At 40.0% G+C, this 15,411-nt stretch overlaps 1 protein-coding gene across 2 annotated transcripts in view; it reads left to right on the top strand.

Moving 5' to 3' along the window:
• Nucleotides 1-4,100: 4,100 nt before the first annotated feature.
• Nucleotides 4,101-15,411, top strand: part of TIPRL (TOR signaling pathway regulator) — a 35,850-nt gene continuing 24,539 nt past the window's right edge. Inside the window, exons 1-3 of one of the 2 annotated variants that reach the window (XM_089911505.1) lie at nt 4,101-4,335; nt 10,163-10,342; nt 11,027-11,126. In XM_089911505.1, the coding sequence (XP_089767631.1) occupies nt 4,232-4,335; nt 10,163-10,342; nt 11,027-11,126 (384 nt within the window). In that variant the 5' untranslated portion in view covers nt 4,101-4,231. The remainder of the gene's footprint in view (nt 4,336-10,162; nt 10,343-11,026; nt 11,127-15,411) is intronic. The other variant, XM_022560094.2, reaches the window with a different exon arrangement.

Below are 15,411 nucleotides of genomic sequence, written 5' to 3'. Positions count from 1 at the left end.
AAGTCCTAATGTAAGCATTTTTGTCTTCCCTGACCACTGGGCAGCCTTCTTTTCTCTGAACTCCCGAGGCATTTATCTTGCTCAGCCCTTCTTTCACACATCTGATATCTCCTAAGCACCCTCGGGGTGGCTGGTTTACTAAGGGGAAGTAGACAAAGTCTGCCTTCATGGAACTCACATAAGAAGATTATCTCCATGTCTTTTTTTTTTTATTATTATTCTCCAGAGTTTTCGAGGTTCCATTTACCACGAATAAAGAGTGCACATGGGGCTTCCCTGGTGGCGCAGTGGGGGCTTCCCTGGTGGCGCAGTGGGGGCTTCCCTGGTGGCGCAGAGGTTGAGAGTCCGCCTGCCGATGCAGGGGACACGGGTTCGTGCCCCGGTCCGGGAAGATCCCACATGCCGCGGAGCGGCCGGGCCCGTGAGCCATGGCCGCTGAGCCTGTGCGTCCGGAGCCTGTGCTCCGCAACGGGAGAGGCCACAACAGCGAGAGGCTCGCGTACCGAAAGAAAAAAAAAATTAGCTTCAGTGACGGTCCTGCAGGTGGTAGCTGACTATAAACACAGATTCAATTTGCCCGTGTGCAGGTTGCCTATGTGACTTTAGGACATTTATTAAACCAGAAGTGGGAAATTTAGAGTTGGACTATTCAGATTATGGAAAACTTCAAGTACTCTGATCCTGCGATCCCCAGCCCCTCTTCCTCTCTCAGATGAGATAGTCCTGCCTTGCTTGAAAACTCTAGGATGACCTCATCTGAGGCAGGTAATTTGCAAAAGGGTTCCGGTTCTCTCTGTGCCCCACACCTAGCGCTTCTCATTCCCTCTCGATCCTGAACTATACTCCTTCGCAGCACACCCAGAGAACAAGTTGCAAAGTCAAATCCGGAATTCATAAACAGCAAGAAAATGGCAACATTTTGCTAATTTATATTGGCGAAGTCCCAGGAAACAAGTGTAGGAACAAAATCCGAGGATGCTGATCCAGCGAGGGAGGAATGTAATTTTAGAGTGAGCTGAGTGCGTTGATATGTCCATTCAGGGCTGGTGTGAACAGCTGGGATTCGTTTGCTCAGTAGGCTGACTGAAACCTGAACTCAGCCGTGACCGATGGTGACAGAACTAGAGATAAAGATTTTCCTTGGTTTAATGTAGAAGTAAAGCAAAAACATAGGGTGATAAGAATGTGGGAGTGAATTTCTCACATGTTACCTGCTCATCCACCTCCTAATTATGTTCCCTGCGAGGATTAGAGGACATGTTCTTCACCAAGAAATGCAATGGTGAAAGGGGGACCACCGTCCTTGGAAAGTGCTTCGATGGCTTACTTCTGTAGTGCAGGGATAGAGGTGGGAGATGTTCCATTGGAATAGACTCCTTGATTTCCATAGAGATGTTGGAATGTCCAAGATGGCAAAAGCCTAATAGGAGCGTTTAATTGACCAGAGGCAATGTGAATACGGTAAGTACAATAGGCAGCAAGGACAAAGTGATCATCAGAATGAATTGACCCACAGAGATCTTGGGCAGGGGCAATTGTTGATGGGTCCCTAGGTCAGAAATAGATGGGCAGATCATTAAGGTTCTACTTGATCGATATTACAAACACAACCCTGAGTATAGTTAAAAAACAAAACCAAAAAGAACCCCAACTTGGATGGTGTCACCATGGGAGCCAGAGCCCTCCCCTAACTCTCAGATAGGAGTCAGTTCACAGATCCTGAACTCCTTGAAGGAAGGAGAAGCTGGGTAGCCTTGAGGATGGGCAATTTGGCCAAATTATTAGCAATTTCAAGATCAGTCTTTCTGCATGCCATTCTATAGTGCAGAAAGAAATCATTCTGAGATAGAAGAGACAGTTAAATCAATTTATAACTGATGCAGTATACAAATTTGAACAATACTGATTCTCTTTAATAATCATGATCATTCATTCAGAAGTGGCCCCACATGCAGGTATTAGCATTCACTGCCAATGTGCATCATATGAACTGTCACATGAGGGGGAACAAAGGGAGTTCAGACAGATCTGAAACTTCCTTTCCACTGGCTCTTCTTCAGAAAATCCTGTTTTCTTCTCTCTTTTCATATGGCCATGTATTTTCTCTTGGTGGTCCCTGTTCCTCCTTGTCATTACAGAATACACAGACCAGTTGAACAATACCCTGATTATGGCTTTGTGATCTCCAGACCACAGACTGGATATTTCTCCCCTTACATTCAGTCAGTCCCCTACTCCTCTCCCATACATGTCCTCTCTAACCCCTCTACTACTCCCTTCAATTAGACCAATGGTCCACAAAGTCTTTTGATCACTTGCCATCAATATCTGTAAAAAACCGAGCATGTATCCCAATATTTGTTTATAAATAAAAGCCATGTGAATATGATTTATTATGTACATTATGAAACATACACAGAAATAGAATTCAAAAAAGATGAGATAAATATAAATATTTTCTTCCTCCATTCCAGTGCATTTGGTAGATACCCGGGTGTATGTGTGTGTATCTGGCTTTGAAGATACAAGTTTAGGCCATCAAGATTGCTCATCTAGGCAATGACCCCTAATCATCCATTGGAAGAAATCCCAAGTTCTTTAGCACAGCATTAAGTTCCCTCCTGATTTGGCCCACACCTACCTCATCCCCTACATCCTCCTACATACATAAAAGTTTATGTTCCAGTTGTTCTCAACGACTTCTTACTCCTTATTCTGTGCTGCTCTATGCTTCCATGCCTATGCACCTGCTGTTTCTTGTCCATGAAGTGGACTGTCTCCTCCTGGTGAAACCGTTTATCTTCTCTTTAAAATCTTGCTCTGGCATCATCTTCTTTGTGAATCATTCCTAACCTACACAGAGAGAGTTAATTACTCTTGCCTCCTGTACCATGTCCATGTACACATACCATTTTATTGCCCAGATGTCACATGGTATTGTTTGTATTTACTTTGTTACTTATACTTGAGTGCAATTGATCTCATACTAGAAATTATAGACAATGTCTTATGTATCTAATATGCTTAGCATGTGGCACAGATGAACAAAGTTGCTTGAGGCTGGGGAATGTCATAGCATATTCATATTTTTCATTTTAATGCTTTTCTCCAAGTACTGTGCTTCAGACCTTAGAAATGTAAATATTCATTGACTAACTAAGCAGACAGGTGAATGGAATAGATAGGTAGATATATAAGTAAATGGATGAATTAAAAGACAAGGGAAAGGTGTAAAAGTTGTTTTAAAATAAGAACAAGAACAGTCATGAAGAAGAGGGAATATGCCTGTTCTATGATGCCCCAGAGGGCAAGACCAAGTTCAAATAATGTAAGTAACAAGGAAGCAGGTTTTTACCTCAACCTAAGCTCTAATCATTAAAGGGTACAGGCTATTTAGAGATAGTAAGCCTCTATCTTTTTTTTTTTTTTTTGCGGTACGCGGGCCTCTCACTGTTGTGGCCTGTCCTGTTGCGGAGCACAGGCTCCGGACGCACAGGCTCAGTGGTCATGGCTCACGGACCCAGCCGCTCCGCGGCATGTGGGATCTTCCCAGACCAGGGCACGAAACCGTGTCCCCTGCATCGGCAGGCGGACTCTCAACCACTGCGCCACCAGGGAAGCCTTGAAGGATGAAATTTTTGATAGGAGTCTTAGTCCATAGTAGCTAGATGTCCACTTGTCATGCAGCACTTGATGCTTAAACTCCTAAATTCTAAGTGACTTTAAAATTTTGTCCTCAACGGAAAAATGTAGGGTATTTCCTCTCTACACCAATTCGCCAACACGAGAGGTAATTCCCTGCTTTGCAAAGTCGTCTAGCATCACGTTGTATTCGCCTTTTCCAACACTGACCTCCCTTGAAATGCCCCAAGACGACGTCATCCAGTGAGTTCAGGGGGCGGTGCGTCCCTGACCACACCCCCTGCTGCCAGAGCCTCGCCCCTCAGCAGTTTTTCCCCTCTTTTCAGGTGCGTCGTGACGTAAGACGTAGGTCACGCAACCTTGGCAACTGGTCCCGGAAGCAAAACCCGAGGGGCGGAGAAGAAGGCGGAAAGGAGGGCCTGCGTCCGGGTAGGCCGGCAGGGGGCGGGGTGGAGCCGGGCATGGTAACGGCTCGGAAGCCGAGGGGGCTGGGTCGGGGGGAGGCGGAGGCACCGGTGTTGGTAGCCGCCGCCGCTGCCGCCGCTGCTCCAGCCTGTTCCGTGTGGCCCACGCGGGCCCCGCTGCGGCCATGATGATCCACGGCTTCCAGAGTAGCCACCAGGACTTCTCCTTTGGGCCCTGGAAGCTGACGGCGTCCAAGACCCACATCATGAAGTCAGCGGATGTGGAGAAGTGAGGCTCCGGGGCTGGGATTCGGACGCGAGCCGGGGAGCTGGGCCTGGGCGGGAGGCAGGGCGAGCTCGGCGGAGCCCCAGCCCTTCTCTGGGGGGCGGAGGCTCGGGTCCCTCCGGACGGGACCTTTGAATTGACAACACCAGGAAATATTCCTGTCTCCACCTCCTGTCCTTCGGTTCGGGCCGCCAGGCGCTGCCTTCGTGAAATTGTCACTCCGCCTGGATTTGAGCAGAGCATGATTGTTGCGGTGGACTTTCCCCTCCCGTAGGTCTCTACCTGCCGCAGCCTGCGCCACCTTTAGACTATTTCTTTCTGGGTGGCTATGACCTGTTTTCTTAGGGGTTGATAACGGGGATGATATGGGTGCTTGGTTTTTAGCATGTCAGGTGCCGTGCCAGGCACGTGAGATACAGAAGATGAAAGACAGCCTCTGCCTCGAGGAATTTACAGTCTTGTGAGAGAGAGAGACAATTATAATACAGTGTGAATTGATATAGGTGTATATGCAGGGTTATTTGAGATTGTTTAAGGGAACAAGGCATCCGGGAAATTGGGATGCCTGAACTGAATCTTGATAAAGTCGGTGGGATGGGGTGGGGCTTGGGGGCCTGTGTAAAGTCGGAAGGCCAGGGAGAGTGACAGCTGTGATGCGTTTGTGATGCCTGAACTGAATCTTGACAAAGTCGGGGTGTGGGGCGGGGTCCGGGGGCACGTGGCAAGCCGGTGGGTCAGAGAGAGTGGGAGCCATGAAGGACTGTTTCTGTGTGATTGGAGTGTGAGGTATCAGAGGGGGAGTACTGTAGTGAGAAGCCAGAGGCAGGTAGGCCCCTGGGCAGTGGAGATACCACTGATAAAACTTTTATGCCAGGCTCAGGAGTTTTGAATTTTATCTGACTACTACCGGGTGCCATTTTATACAAAGGATCGACATTATCAGATGTACACTCTGAAAGATTTCTCTGGAGGTGATGCGGAGGATGGATTGGTGGGCTGCAGGACTGGGTAAGGAAACCAGTTAGAAGGGGTGAGAGGAGAGGTTTATAGAAGATTAAGTGCCTGAATTTGATGGCCACTTGATAGGAGGAGGAAGGAAGAAGGAGGAATCTATACCCTTGGCAAGATTTCATTGCCATTGGACAAGGTGAGAAACCCAGGAGGAGGAGCAGATTGGGGGCAGGTGTTGGATAGAGGATGAGTTTAGTTTTGTTGAAATATGAGTTGTGTGTGGGTTATAAAGTGGAGGTGTCTTAGGCGTTTATTTTGGAGCTTAAAAAAGATGACTTGTCCATGGATTTAGGTTTGGGAATCATCAGCTTATAGTTGATACCTGGAGCCTTGGGAGTGAATTAAGATCATCTAGAAGTTATCCAGAAGAAAAGGAAAAGGTCATGAGATGGAACCCTAGGGAGCACTGACATTTTAAGATTTAGGCAGAGGGAAGTGACCAGGGAAGAGAAGAGAGTCATGAAAGGATGTTTAGCTTCCTGATTGAAAAAAAAAAAAAAAAAAAAAAAGTAACATTCTTGCAGAGTCACTAAGAAAAATTGAGAAAATACAGAAAAGAAGGAAAAAATTCCCTTCATCCCACCACAGACTGAGTTACTCTCTGAGTTTTCCTCTCCATATAACTTTCTCTGTTACATATTGCACCATATATATAATTGTGGTATATAAAGCAGTCAGCTTCAAATTGCGGTTACCCATATAATTTACTTACAGACTCCCTAAGAGGTGCTGGATGCATGGAGAGTTCTAAGGGAATCAAATTCCAGATCTTTAGTCTCCTTGTTTATTATTTCTAAAACAGCTCTGCCTGAGTATACTTAGTCCTTTTTCCTTCACAAAAGAAAGGTTTATCTGCTCTCAACCTAAATTTTTCCGTGATGCCTTGCCCTAGGGTATAGAAACCTCTTGGGTGCTATATAAACGAATTAGGGGAAATTTTGGATTAACGAAACTTCCTTTAATGAATTAAGGCATCTTAATCCCATAGAGGCTTCCTGTCTTCCTTGCCTTATAAATGGTCCTACCTATTTGTTAATGGTGAAGCTTGACATTAGAAATGGGGTTAAGATACTCTGTGTTTGGCCTGTGTTTAAGCTACTCGGAATTTAGGACATTTGAAGAAGTGTAAGTTAGTGGCAGTGATTCTTTTACATATATGACTGGAATATTTCATAGGACTACCAGATTCTTTCCAGATACGTTGGGAAAAATCCAGAGAATCACATCTTATATTAGCTCATGTTTGGTATGCATTATCCAGTAAAGTCGTTAAAACTTTACTACTTGACTGGTTTATTTTACTTAGCATAATGTCCTCAGGTGTCATCCATGTTGTCACAAATTGCAGAATTTCCTTCTTTTTAAAGGCTGCATAGTATTCCATTGTATGTATAAAACACATTTTCTTTTCTTATTTTTTTGTTTCTGTTTTTTAAACCACGTTTTCTCTATCCATTCATATGTCTATGGACATTTGCATGGGAGTGTTGATCTCTCTAGTATTTAATAATTTCTATTTCCTAATAACAAAAGAATAAACTTCGCTTAAATTTATGATGAAAAATTAATGTTATTAGATATCATACTAAAGATGGACAACTTAAAAGGTTAGATCACTGATATGTGCACATATACATAAACACAGAGATAAAATAAACATACAGTGTGCCTGTTTTTTTCTTTACTATTGTATCATAAGCATTTTTCTCCATTATATTCTCCCTTTAAGTATTTTTAATGATTCCATAATATTTCATCATATAGATATACTATAGTTTACATAACCATTTATTTCTTTATAATTAGAGTATTTTCTATTAAAAATAAGATGATTATGAGTATTAATGTGTATAATTTTTTTTTCCTACATTGGGGATTATTTCTATATTACAGATTTCCCAAAGCTGATATTTTGGGTCAAAGAATATAAATTTGATTAAGTTCTTGGTACTTTTTTCTTAATTTTTGCCCCAGGGTGGAATGTAAATTGATACAGTTCTTCTGAAAATCAAGTGACCAAGTGCTTGTTTCCCTCAGTGGGTGCTTTTGCTTTTTTTTAAAGCTTGCAACAAGTAGAGAATTTTACTGGCGAAGGTGTTTTCCTACAAGAAACAGGATCTTTAATTGCTATCTCTTCTTCATAGCCAAAATTAATATAATTGTTGTGTAAGAACAAAAAGTTCACCAGAGATAGGAAGCTTATGGAAACATGGGACTGTGGTGCATTAAGTCCTCTCCTGGGCAGTCATGGTGGAATTAGAACCCGTCTTTATTCTTGAAAGTGGTGGGGCTTTGATGATCCAGGAATGAAGTAGATGTTTATAATCAGAATCAATATTTTTTCCATTTAAGGCTTAAGTATTTTAATTTGTTTATGCAGGGTTTTTGCTTGTTTGTTTTTAATATATATACAAGACTTGATTGGTGTGTCTGATTGGAAATAGACTTAAAGCAGTTGGAAAGAGAGTAATTGTGGTCTTGGGATATGCATAGATCCTTTGTTAGTTTTATGTCAGAATATATTCTTTAATATAGCATTATTTTACTTTACCTAACAAGTATAACTATGTAGCTGTTCAAAAATCCAGAAGTCTTAAAAAAGAAAAAAGAAAAAGCCTTCGGTTCTGCTAAAGTAGCTATCATATAACACTTGCACTAAAATTCTGTGCTTTGTTCAGGATCCGTTAGAACTTCATTCAGAGCATATTTACACTTTTGACTCTATTGCATACTTTATAATTGTAACCATATTGGAAATGTAAGGAAGGAAAAGAGTTCCATATAGTCACTTTGCCCTAGTAAATGAATTGTTAGCATTTTTCATGTTCTCTTTTTATTCATTATGCAATTTTAAGGAGTATGGTTGTTTGATTTTCCATCCTTTGATAGATAAGAAACCAAATAAAAAGGGATGAGGGTGCTTCAGGGGCAGATACCTACATTCTAGAGTAGCTAGAGTATACAGACTCAATTGAACTTGAGGACATTGTCTTACAAGATTGTTAAATATGATGATCTCTGGTCAGCAAGAAAAGGTAAAATAACATTTTATATGTTTTGTTTAAAAACAAAGAGAAGTGTACAATACATTTTGAAAATTTTCCAAAATCAGTATTAACAGAAAAAAATTGGTACATAAGATAACCAGAAAATCACTTCCATGGAACCTCTGTGTTAGTTGTGCTTTCAGGTTGCAAGGAACGGAGACTCCCGTCCACTCCCCACCCCCGTGTTGCCTCAAGTGATGAGAATTTAATAATACACGAGGAAATAACTAAACACAGGAATTAGCTCAGAAAATGAACAGCAGTTCTTGTGGCCCTAACTACAGATGTCTCTAATCTTCTTGTCACCCTTATTTCTCAGTCTCTACTTTGCTCTATCTGCTTCTCTTGCTATTACTTAAAAATTTCACTCTCCCCTATTCTCTACCTCATGGTTTTGTGTCATGCCATGTCTCTTGGTCTGTGCTTCATTTAACTGTCATTCAGACTTATAAAAAGAGGGATCAGAGTAAGTTTAATTGGCCGTTATTCAGTTCAGCATGAGTGTTTCGGGCAGAGTTCTCAGGCTAAAATTCAGGGGTTCCTGCCAGCCCATAGATAATTGCCTTTGGTTGAGAAGCCAAACTTTCATCCCTAAATTGACAGTCCTGGTTGTAACTCAGGGGTTGGGGTCATAAGGCATGGTAACCTATACATTGACCTACTTTTTTCAGAAGTAACGAGTAGCCACTTAAAAGTCTTTATAACAGGGGTCACAGACTCAGCTTTTAAAGGACCAAGGAGACTGGTGAACCAGAGAGCCTATGCCCCACTTGAAGGGGGCAACCTCCACTCAGCTCCAGCCAGTTGGTGTCACGTGGAAATACAGATCCAATGTTGCCAAGTGTTTTTTTTTTTTTAAGAGAAATTAGAAGTCCAGATTTCTCAAAAATCTCTCAGTTTTTATTGGCACCTCAATAATTTTGCCAGTTATTTCAAATATTAAAAAATATATTGTGTAGGCTAATCAAAACACATCTGTGGGTTAATAATTTGTGATCCTGGTCTTATAGTATGTCTAATATAACTTTCTTATGTAACGAGGCTAGCTAGATGAGGTCCAGGTCTTTAAAAGCAGTCTAATATAATGGAAATAGGCCTGGTGTTACCACTTAACTGGCTCTGTGATTTGAGTTAGCTGCTTAAACTCTCTGAGCCTTTCTTAGCTCACAGGGTAGTTTTTTTTTGTTTGTTTTGTTTTGTTTTTTTGCGGTACGCGGGCCTCTCACTGTTGTGGCCTCTCCTGTTGCGGAGCTACAGGCTCCGGACACGCAGACTCAGCGGCCATGGCTCACGGGCGCAGCCGCTGCGTGGCATGTGGGATCCTCACGGACCAGGACACGAACCCGCGTCCCCTGCATCAGCAGGCGGACTCTCAACCACTGCGCCACCAGGGAAGCCCCACAGGGCAGTTTTGAGGCGCAAATTCAAGTGTCTCAGATGTGATCTCTGATCATCCTACCTAAAACAGTACCTCCCCCATCACCTTGCTTTAATTTTTGTATATCACTTGTTACTAGCTGACATTATATTGTGTATTTATTTGTATATTTATTACCTATGTAATTTAGCCCACTACCTAATACAGTGCCAAAAAGATATACACAGAGAGAATGGACGATGAAACCACTTACAGACTTTACAAATATATCATTTTATTAAATCATGTATTATTTAACTCGTTTAGGAGTAGAAGGTATTCTGTGGGGATCAGAAGGAAGCAAAAGTGCCAACAGTGATATAAAATAATCCTGCCGACTTTTGGTTATACATAGGTTAGCTGATGAATTGCATATGCCATCTCTCCCTGAAATGATGTTTGGAGACAACGTTTTAAGAATCCAGCATGGCTCTGGCTTTGGGATTGAGTTCAATGCTACAGATGCATTAAGATGTGTGAACAACTACCAAGGAATGCTTAAAGTAGCCTGCGCTGAAGAGTGGCAGGAAAGCAGGTGAGAGTCTGGGTAGTTATGGGTTAAACAAAACAGAAAAGAGTTGAAAAAATATTCAGTTGTGATATGTGTATTTTATTAGAATGGCTAGTACTATTATTAAATATGATAGTTGAATCATTCTAGAGTTCATTTTTCTCATCCATAAAATGGAGATTAATTACCCTGCTCTTGAATACTTCTTGAATTAAATTGAATTACAATTGAGCTGAGCTATGTAGGGTTTACTTTTTTGAGCTTTCAGTGTTCTTTAGTGAAGAGGCATTACACTGTGTACTTTAATGTTCCTATTTTTGAAGAACAGTGTTTACTTATGATTTGCGTTGAAAATTTGAGGAGTACTGAAATTAAGAAAAATGTATTTTCCTTCATAATCAAATCAGCAGTTATTTACTTTGTGCCTATTATGTACTAGGTTCTTTGAAAAAAGTATAAGCCTTTAAACCATGTCCTCAGGCAGTGTACAGATTAATTGGAGAGACTACATTATCAGTACATGACAAGTTAAATAACAATAAATGTGCAGAGAAACTAAGACAGATCTTGTGTTAGTGAATTATGACAAGTATATGTATTTAGTAGGATATTTTATATTATCTGTAGAATGTAGTTTGGTGTGATAAATGAAGACAGATGATCTGTATTCTACATCACTGACTGACCCTTCTCATTTTGGTGTTTGAGGACGGAGGGTGAGCACTCTAAGGAGGTTATTAAGCCGTATGACTGGACCTATACAACAGATTATAAGGGAACGTTACTTGGAGAATCACTTAAGCTAAAGGTAAATCTTATTTTTTGCTTTTATGAGTCATTGATTGCCTTGGACAGTTTCAGTGTTAGAACTTTCTAGTAATGGGTTATTTTATGCTGCTACTTTACTTTCTATTGTACGAGGCTTCAGAACCTAATGTAAAGGGATTTTGCTTGTTGATTATCAGCACAAAATAAAAGAAAGCCATAGTGGAAAAATTTTTGCTAAAAATGTGGCTGGTAGCAATGGCAGACTGCCTTAATGTTATCATTATCGCTATCAAGAAGCATTAAAATGTGTCTGTTCTTGGTGTAATGTATTAGGTGATTTAGACAGAACCTGCTAGCTAGTAGCTTACAGTTTTACAGATGAACAGATATGTGGGCAGATAGAAATTTTGGTCAGACAGCTTGGATTATTGTTTTGCCTACACTATGTGTGAACCTGGTGTGACTTCAGGCAAGTTATTTAATCTGACTGGTTTTGTTTTATCAGTAAATTGGATAAACAGAAATATCTACCTCACAGCAGATATAAGATAAATCTAAGGGAAAATTCCTAATGAATTCTAAATCTCTATATTAATGTTAAGTTGCATCTGTGTAAGCCCTGCTTAGGAAGAGATTCACTTCGTGGTAAATGACCCCAGGACGGTGGAATTGGTAGACCTCATATTGGGAGCTTAGCTACATAGAGCCATGGATACTGCAGGGAACAGACAAAAAAATCCTTCCATTACAGTCTAATGGGGGAGGAAGGTTTTTCTAGTCCATTAATACTTCATAGATTAATATTCTCTCTTTTCACTCCTGATTGAAAAACTTTGCAAAGTGTGTAGGCCTTTTGATATTTCATTTCAAGGAGTGAGGAAACGAGAGCTTGTTTTAACCCAATGCAATAATGATGATGACTTACTTTGTGGGCTGACTTACAAAAGCCTCTGGAGGCTATGAAGTAGCATTAGCTGTGATCAAGGAGCAAGATCCACGGCAGTAGAGACAGGGAGTGAGAGAGTAGTAGGAGGTGAAAGACATGTGCTCAGTACCCTTTATTGGCACGTCAGCCTGTCATGTAATTTGTTCTAAGGTGTTGCTGACAAATGTCAATGCGATCAAATACTCACTAGTGGTAAGGAGCTCAGGCTTTGGCAAACCTGAGTTCAAATCCCAGCACCATCACTTAACAGCTTGGAAAAGCAATTTAATCTTTGCTAAGCCTTAGTTCTCACTTTGGTAAACTAGGGATAATATCAGTTGTGAGGTAGTAAATAAGATAACATGTATTAAGTGTTTATGGCACTGTGTCTGTTAACACAATAAGATGTTAATAAATGGCAGCTGCTATTATTATGATAATATCATATCTCAAATGTCAAGGCAACTAAGTTAATATTATTGAAATACCAAGAGTAAAAGTAGCTATACTGTCTAAATAGTATTTACCCTTGCTTTATGGTCTAAACAGAGTTGATGAATGTGTTCCTTTATTGCCTTAAAAAATAGAGTGACTATTTTCCAGGTAAAATTGTTAGGACTTTGTTGCTTAATTCTCAAAATAGTCTTGTAGGATAGGCATTTTTATCCTTATTTTGTAGACGAAGAAATGGGTTCAAGATCTTAAAGTATGTGTCTCTTAGTAACATAACACCGATGTTAGAGCTTCTTGTTAAGCACATTTGTTATATGTGGAAGATCACTTTCATAGGAACATTTTTTACTTTTAACTTTGTTTTAATACCTAAGGATTTTTTGACCTGTAATATTATTTGAGATTTTAAATTATTTAATCCTTTAGTTCTTCCTTAAAACACTATTCAGAAGCCCTGGTATGTATAGGAAGTGTTTGCCTGTGTGGGAGAAGGTATTTTATGTGTACAGTAAGAATATCAGAGAATGAGGCATTAGAATGAAGCCTTTCCTTTGCCCTTAAATTGTTGGTTTTTAGTTGCTGGGGCCTGTTCGTGTGTGTGTGTGTGTGTGTGTGTTTAATGATTTCTCACTCTTTAGGTTGTTAAACCTATTACTCTGAGTTGTAGCATGGTGTAAGAGGAGAGAGCCAGTCACAGAGTTGTACTGACCTGGCTGGATTCATATCCAGCCTTGTCATTTGTTGTCTGGGCTACCATAGGTACTTCTCTCAGATTGTGGTATGAGAATGTTATGAGAAGACAGGTTAAATGCCTAATATGTACCTGGCCTATAGTAACCTATCAACGTTTGGCTGTTTTCTTATTAAATAACTAAATTGAATATGCAGGAAAATATAAGTAGAAGACTGCCTCTTCTATTGATACTGCTTTTTAGGAATAAAACATGCTTAGTGTTCATGCATTTTAAAAAGCTTTTTTTTTTTTAAGCACATTGGAACATTTGCCCAACTTAGTGTGATTCAGTATCTTGAGCTTTCTTTTTTCCTTTTCTTTTCATTGTGGTAAAAAAATGTGTAACATAAAATCTACTATCGTAGTTATTTCTAAGTGTATTAAATACTGTTAAGTATATTTATGTTGTTGTGCAACTAATCTCCAGAACTTCTTCATCTTGAAAAACTGAAACTCTATACTTATTGAACAGCAACTCCCCATTTCTTCCTTCTCCCAGCACCTGGCAGTCACCTTTCTACTTTCTGTTTCTGTGAATTTGACTATTCTAGATGCCTCATATAAGTGGAATCATACATTATTTGTCTTTTTGTGACTGGCTTATATCACTTAGCATAATGTCCTCAGGGTTTATCCATGTTGTGGCATGTGTCAGACTTCCCATCCTTTTTAGGGCTGAGTAATATTCCATTGTATGTATATACCACATTTTGTTTTTCCATTCGTTTGTCAGTGAGCATTTGGGTTGCTTCTACCTCTTGGCTATTGTGAATAGTGCTGCTGTGAACATAGGTGTGCAAATATCTCTTCAAAATTCTGCTTTCATTTTTTTGGGGGGTATATACCCAGAAGTCGAATTGCTGGATCATATGGTAATTTTTTTTTAAATTTTTGGAGGAACCCCTATACTGTTTTTCATAGTGGCTGTACCATTTTACATTCCCACCAGCAGTGTATGAGAGGTTTTGATTTGCATTTCCCTAATGGCTAGTGATGTTGAACATCACTATGCTTGTTGGCCATTTGTATATCATCTTTAATATCTTGAGCTTTTAAAAGTAACTTTAGGGCAGGAATGTGCTGACATAAACATTGGAAATGAATGGAGTTTATAAGACAAAAGGCAAAAAGAACTGCATATGAGTACTGTATGCTTGTTGATAGTTGTTTTCCTCAGAGGTATGGGTTAACAATTCTGATACTGTTTTAGTTTTGCAAGATGAAAAAGTTTTAGAGATCCATCTTACAACAATGTGAATATAATTTACACTACTGAAATGTACACTTAAATATGGTTAAGATGGTGGATGTCTTGTTATGCCTTTTTTTTTTTTTTTGGCCAGCAATTAGAAAAAAAGTTAAACATGATTGCCATGTAACCCAGCAATTCCACTCCTAAGTATACACTCAAGAGAATTGAAAACTATATATCCACATAAAAACCTGTACATGAATATGCATAGCTGCATTACTCATAATAGCTAAAATGTGAAAACCACCCAGATGTTCATCAGTGGATAAACAGAACTGGTATATCTAGACAGTGGAATATTATTTAGTCCTGAAAAAGGAAAGGAAACACTGATACATGCTACAACCTTGGAAACAGTATGCTAAGTGAAAGAAGCCAGACACAAGGGTACATGTATATGATTCCAGAATGATTTGCTGAACAAACAAATCTATAGAAACAGAAATTAGAGTATTGGCTTCCCGGGGCTGGGGGACGTGAGGAATGGAGAGTGACTGCTAATGGGTATGGCAGTTTCTTTTTGGGGTGATGATATGTTCTGGATTAGATAATAGTGGTGACTGCACAGTCTTGTGAATATACTAAAAACCACTGAATTGTACACTTTAAAAGGGTAAATTGTATAGTATGGGAGTTATGTCTCCATTTTTTAAAAAAAGAAAAATCATAGTAAAACATAGCAGTTTCACTCTATGTTCCTAATGGGATGTATACACACACACACACACACACACACACACACACACACTACTTTCAGCAGTTTTTAAAAAGGGAATTTAACATAGGGTTCTTAGCGTTTGCTGTTAATTAACTATATGATAAATTTAAAAATATTTATGTCAAGTAATTTCCTTATTATAAGCCTCCATCTGATGTGAGAGAGGTTCCACTTGAAAGATGTGACCAGGACTTATTTTTCTTGTAATGTATCAAGAATATTTGTAGTGCTCCGTATGTTTTTT

Source organism: Delphinapterus leucas, chromosome 1, assembly GCF_059928025.1.
Source record: "Delphinapterus leucas isolate spDelLeu-1000000601 "Yukka" chromosome 1, BTC_Dleu_Yukka2, whole genome shotgun sequence".
Classification (NCBI taxonomy): domain Eukaryota; kingdom Metazoa; phylum Chordata; class Mammalia; order Artiodactyla; family Monodontidae; genus Delphinapterus; species Delphinapterus leucas.
This window is presented reverse-complemented; position numbering and strand designations above follow the sequence as displayed.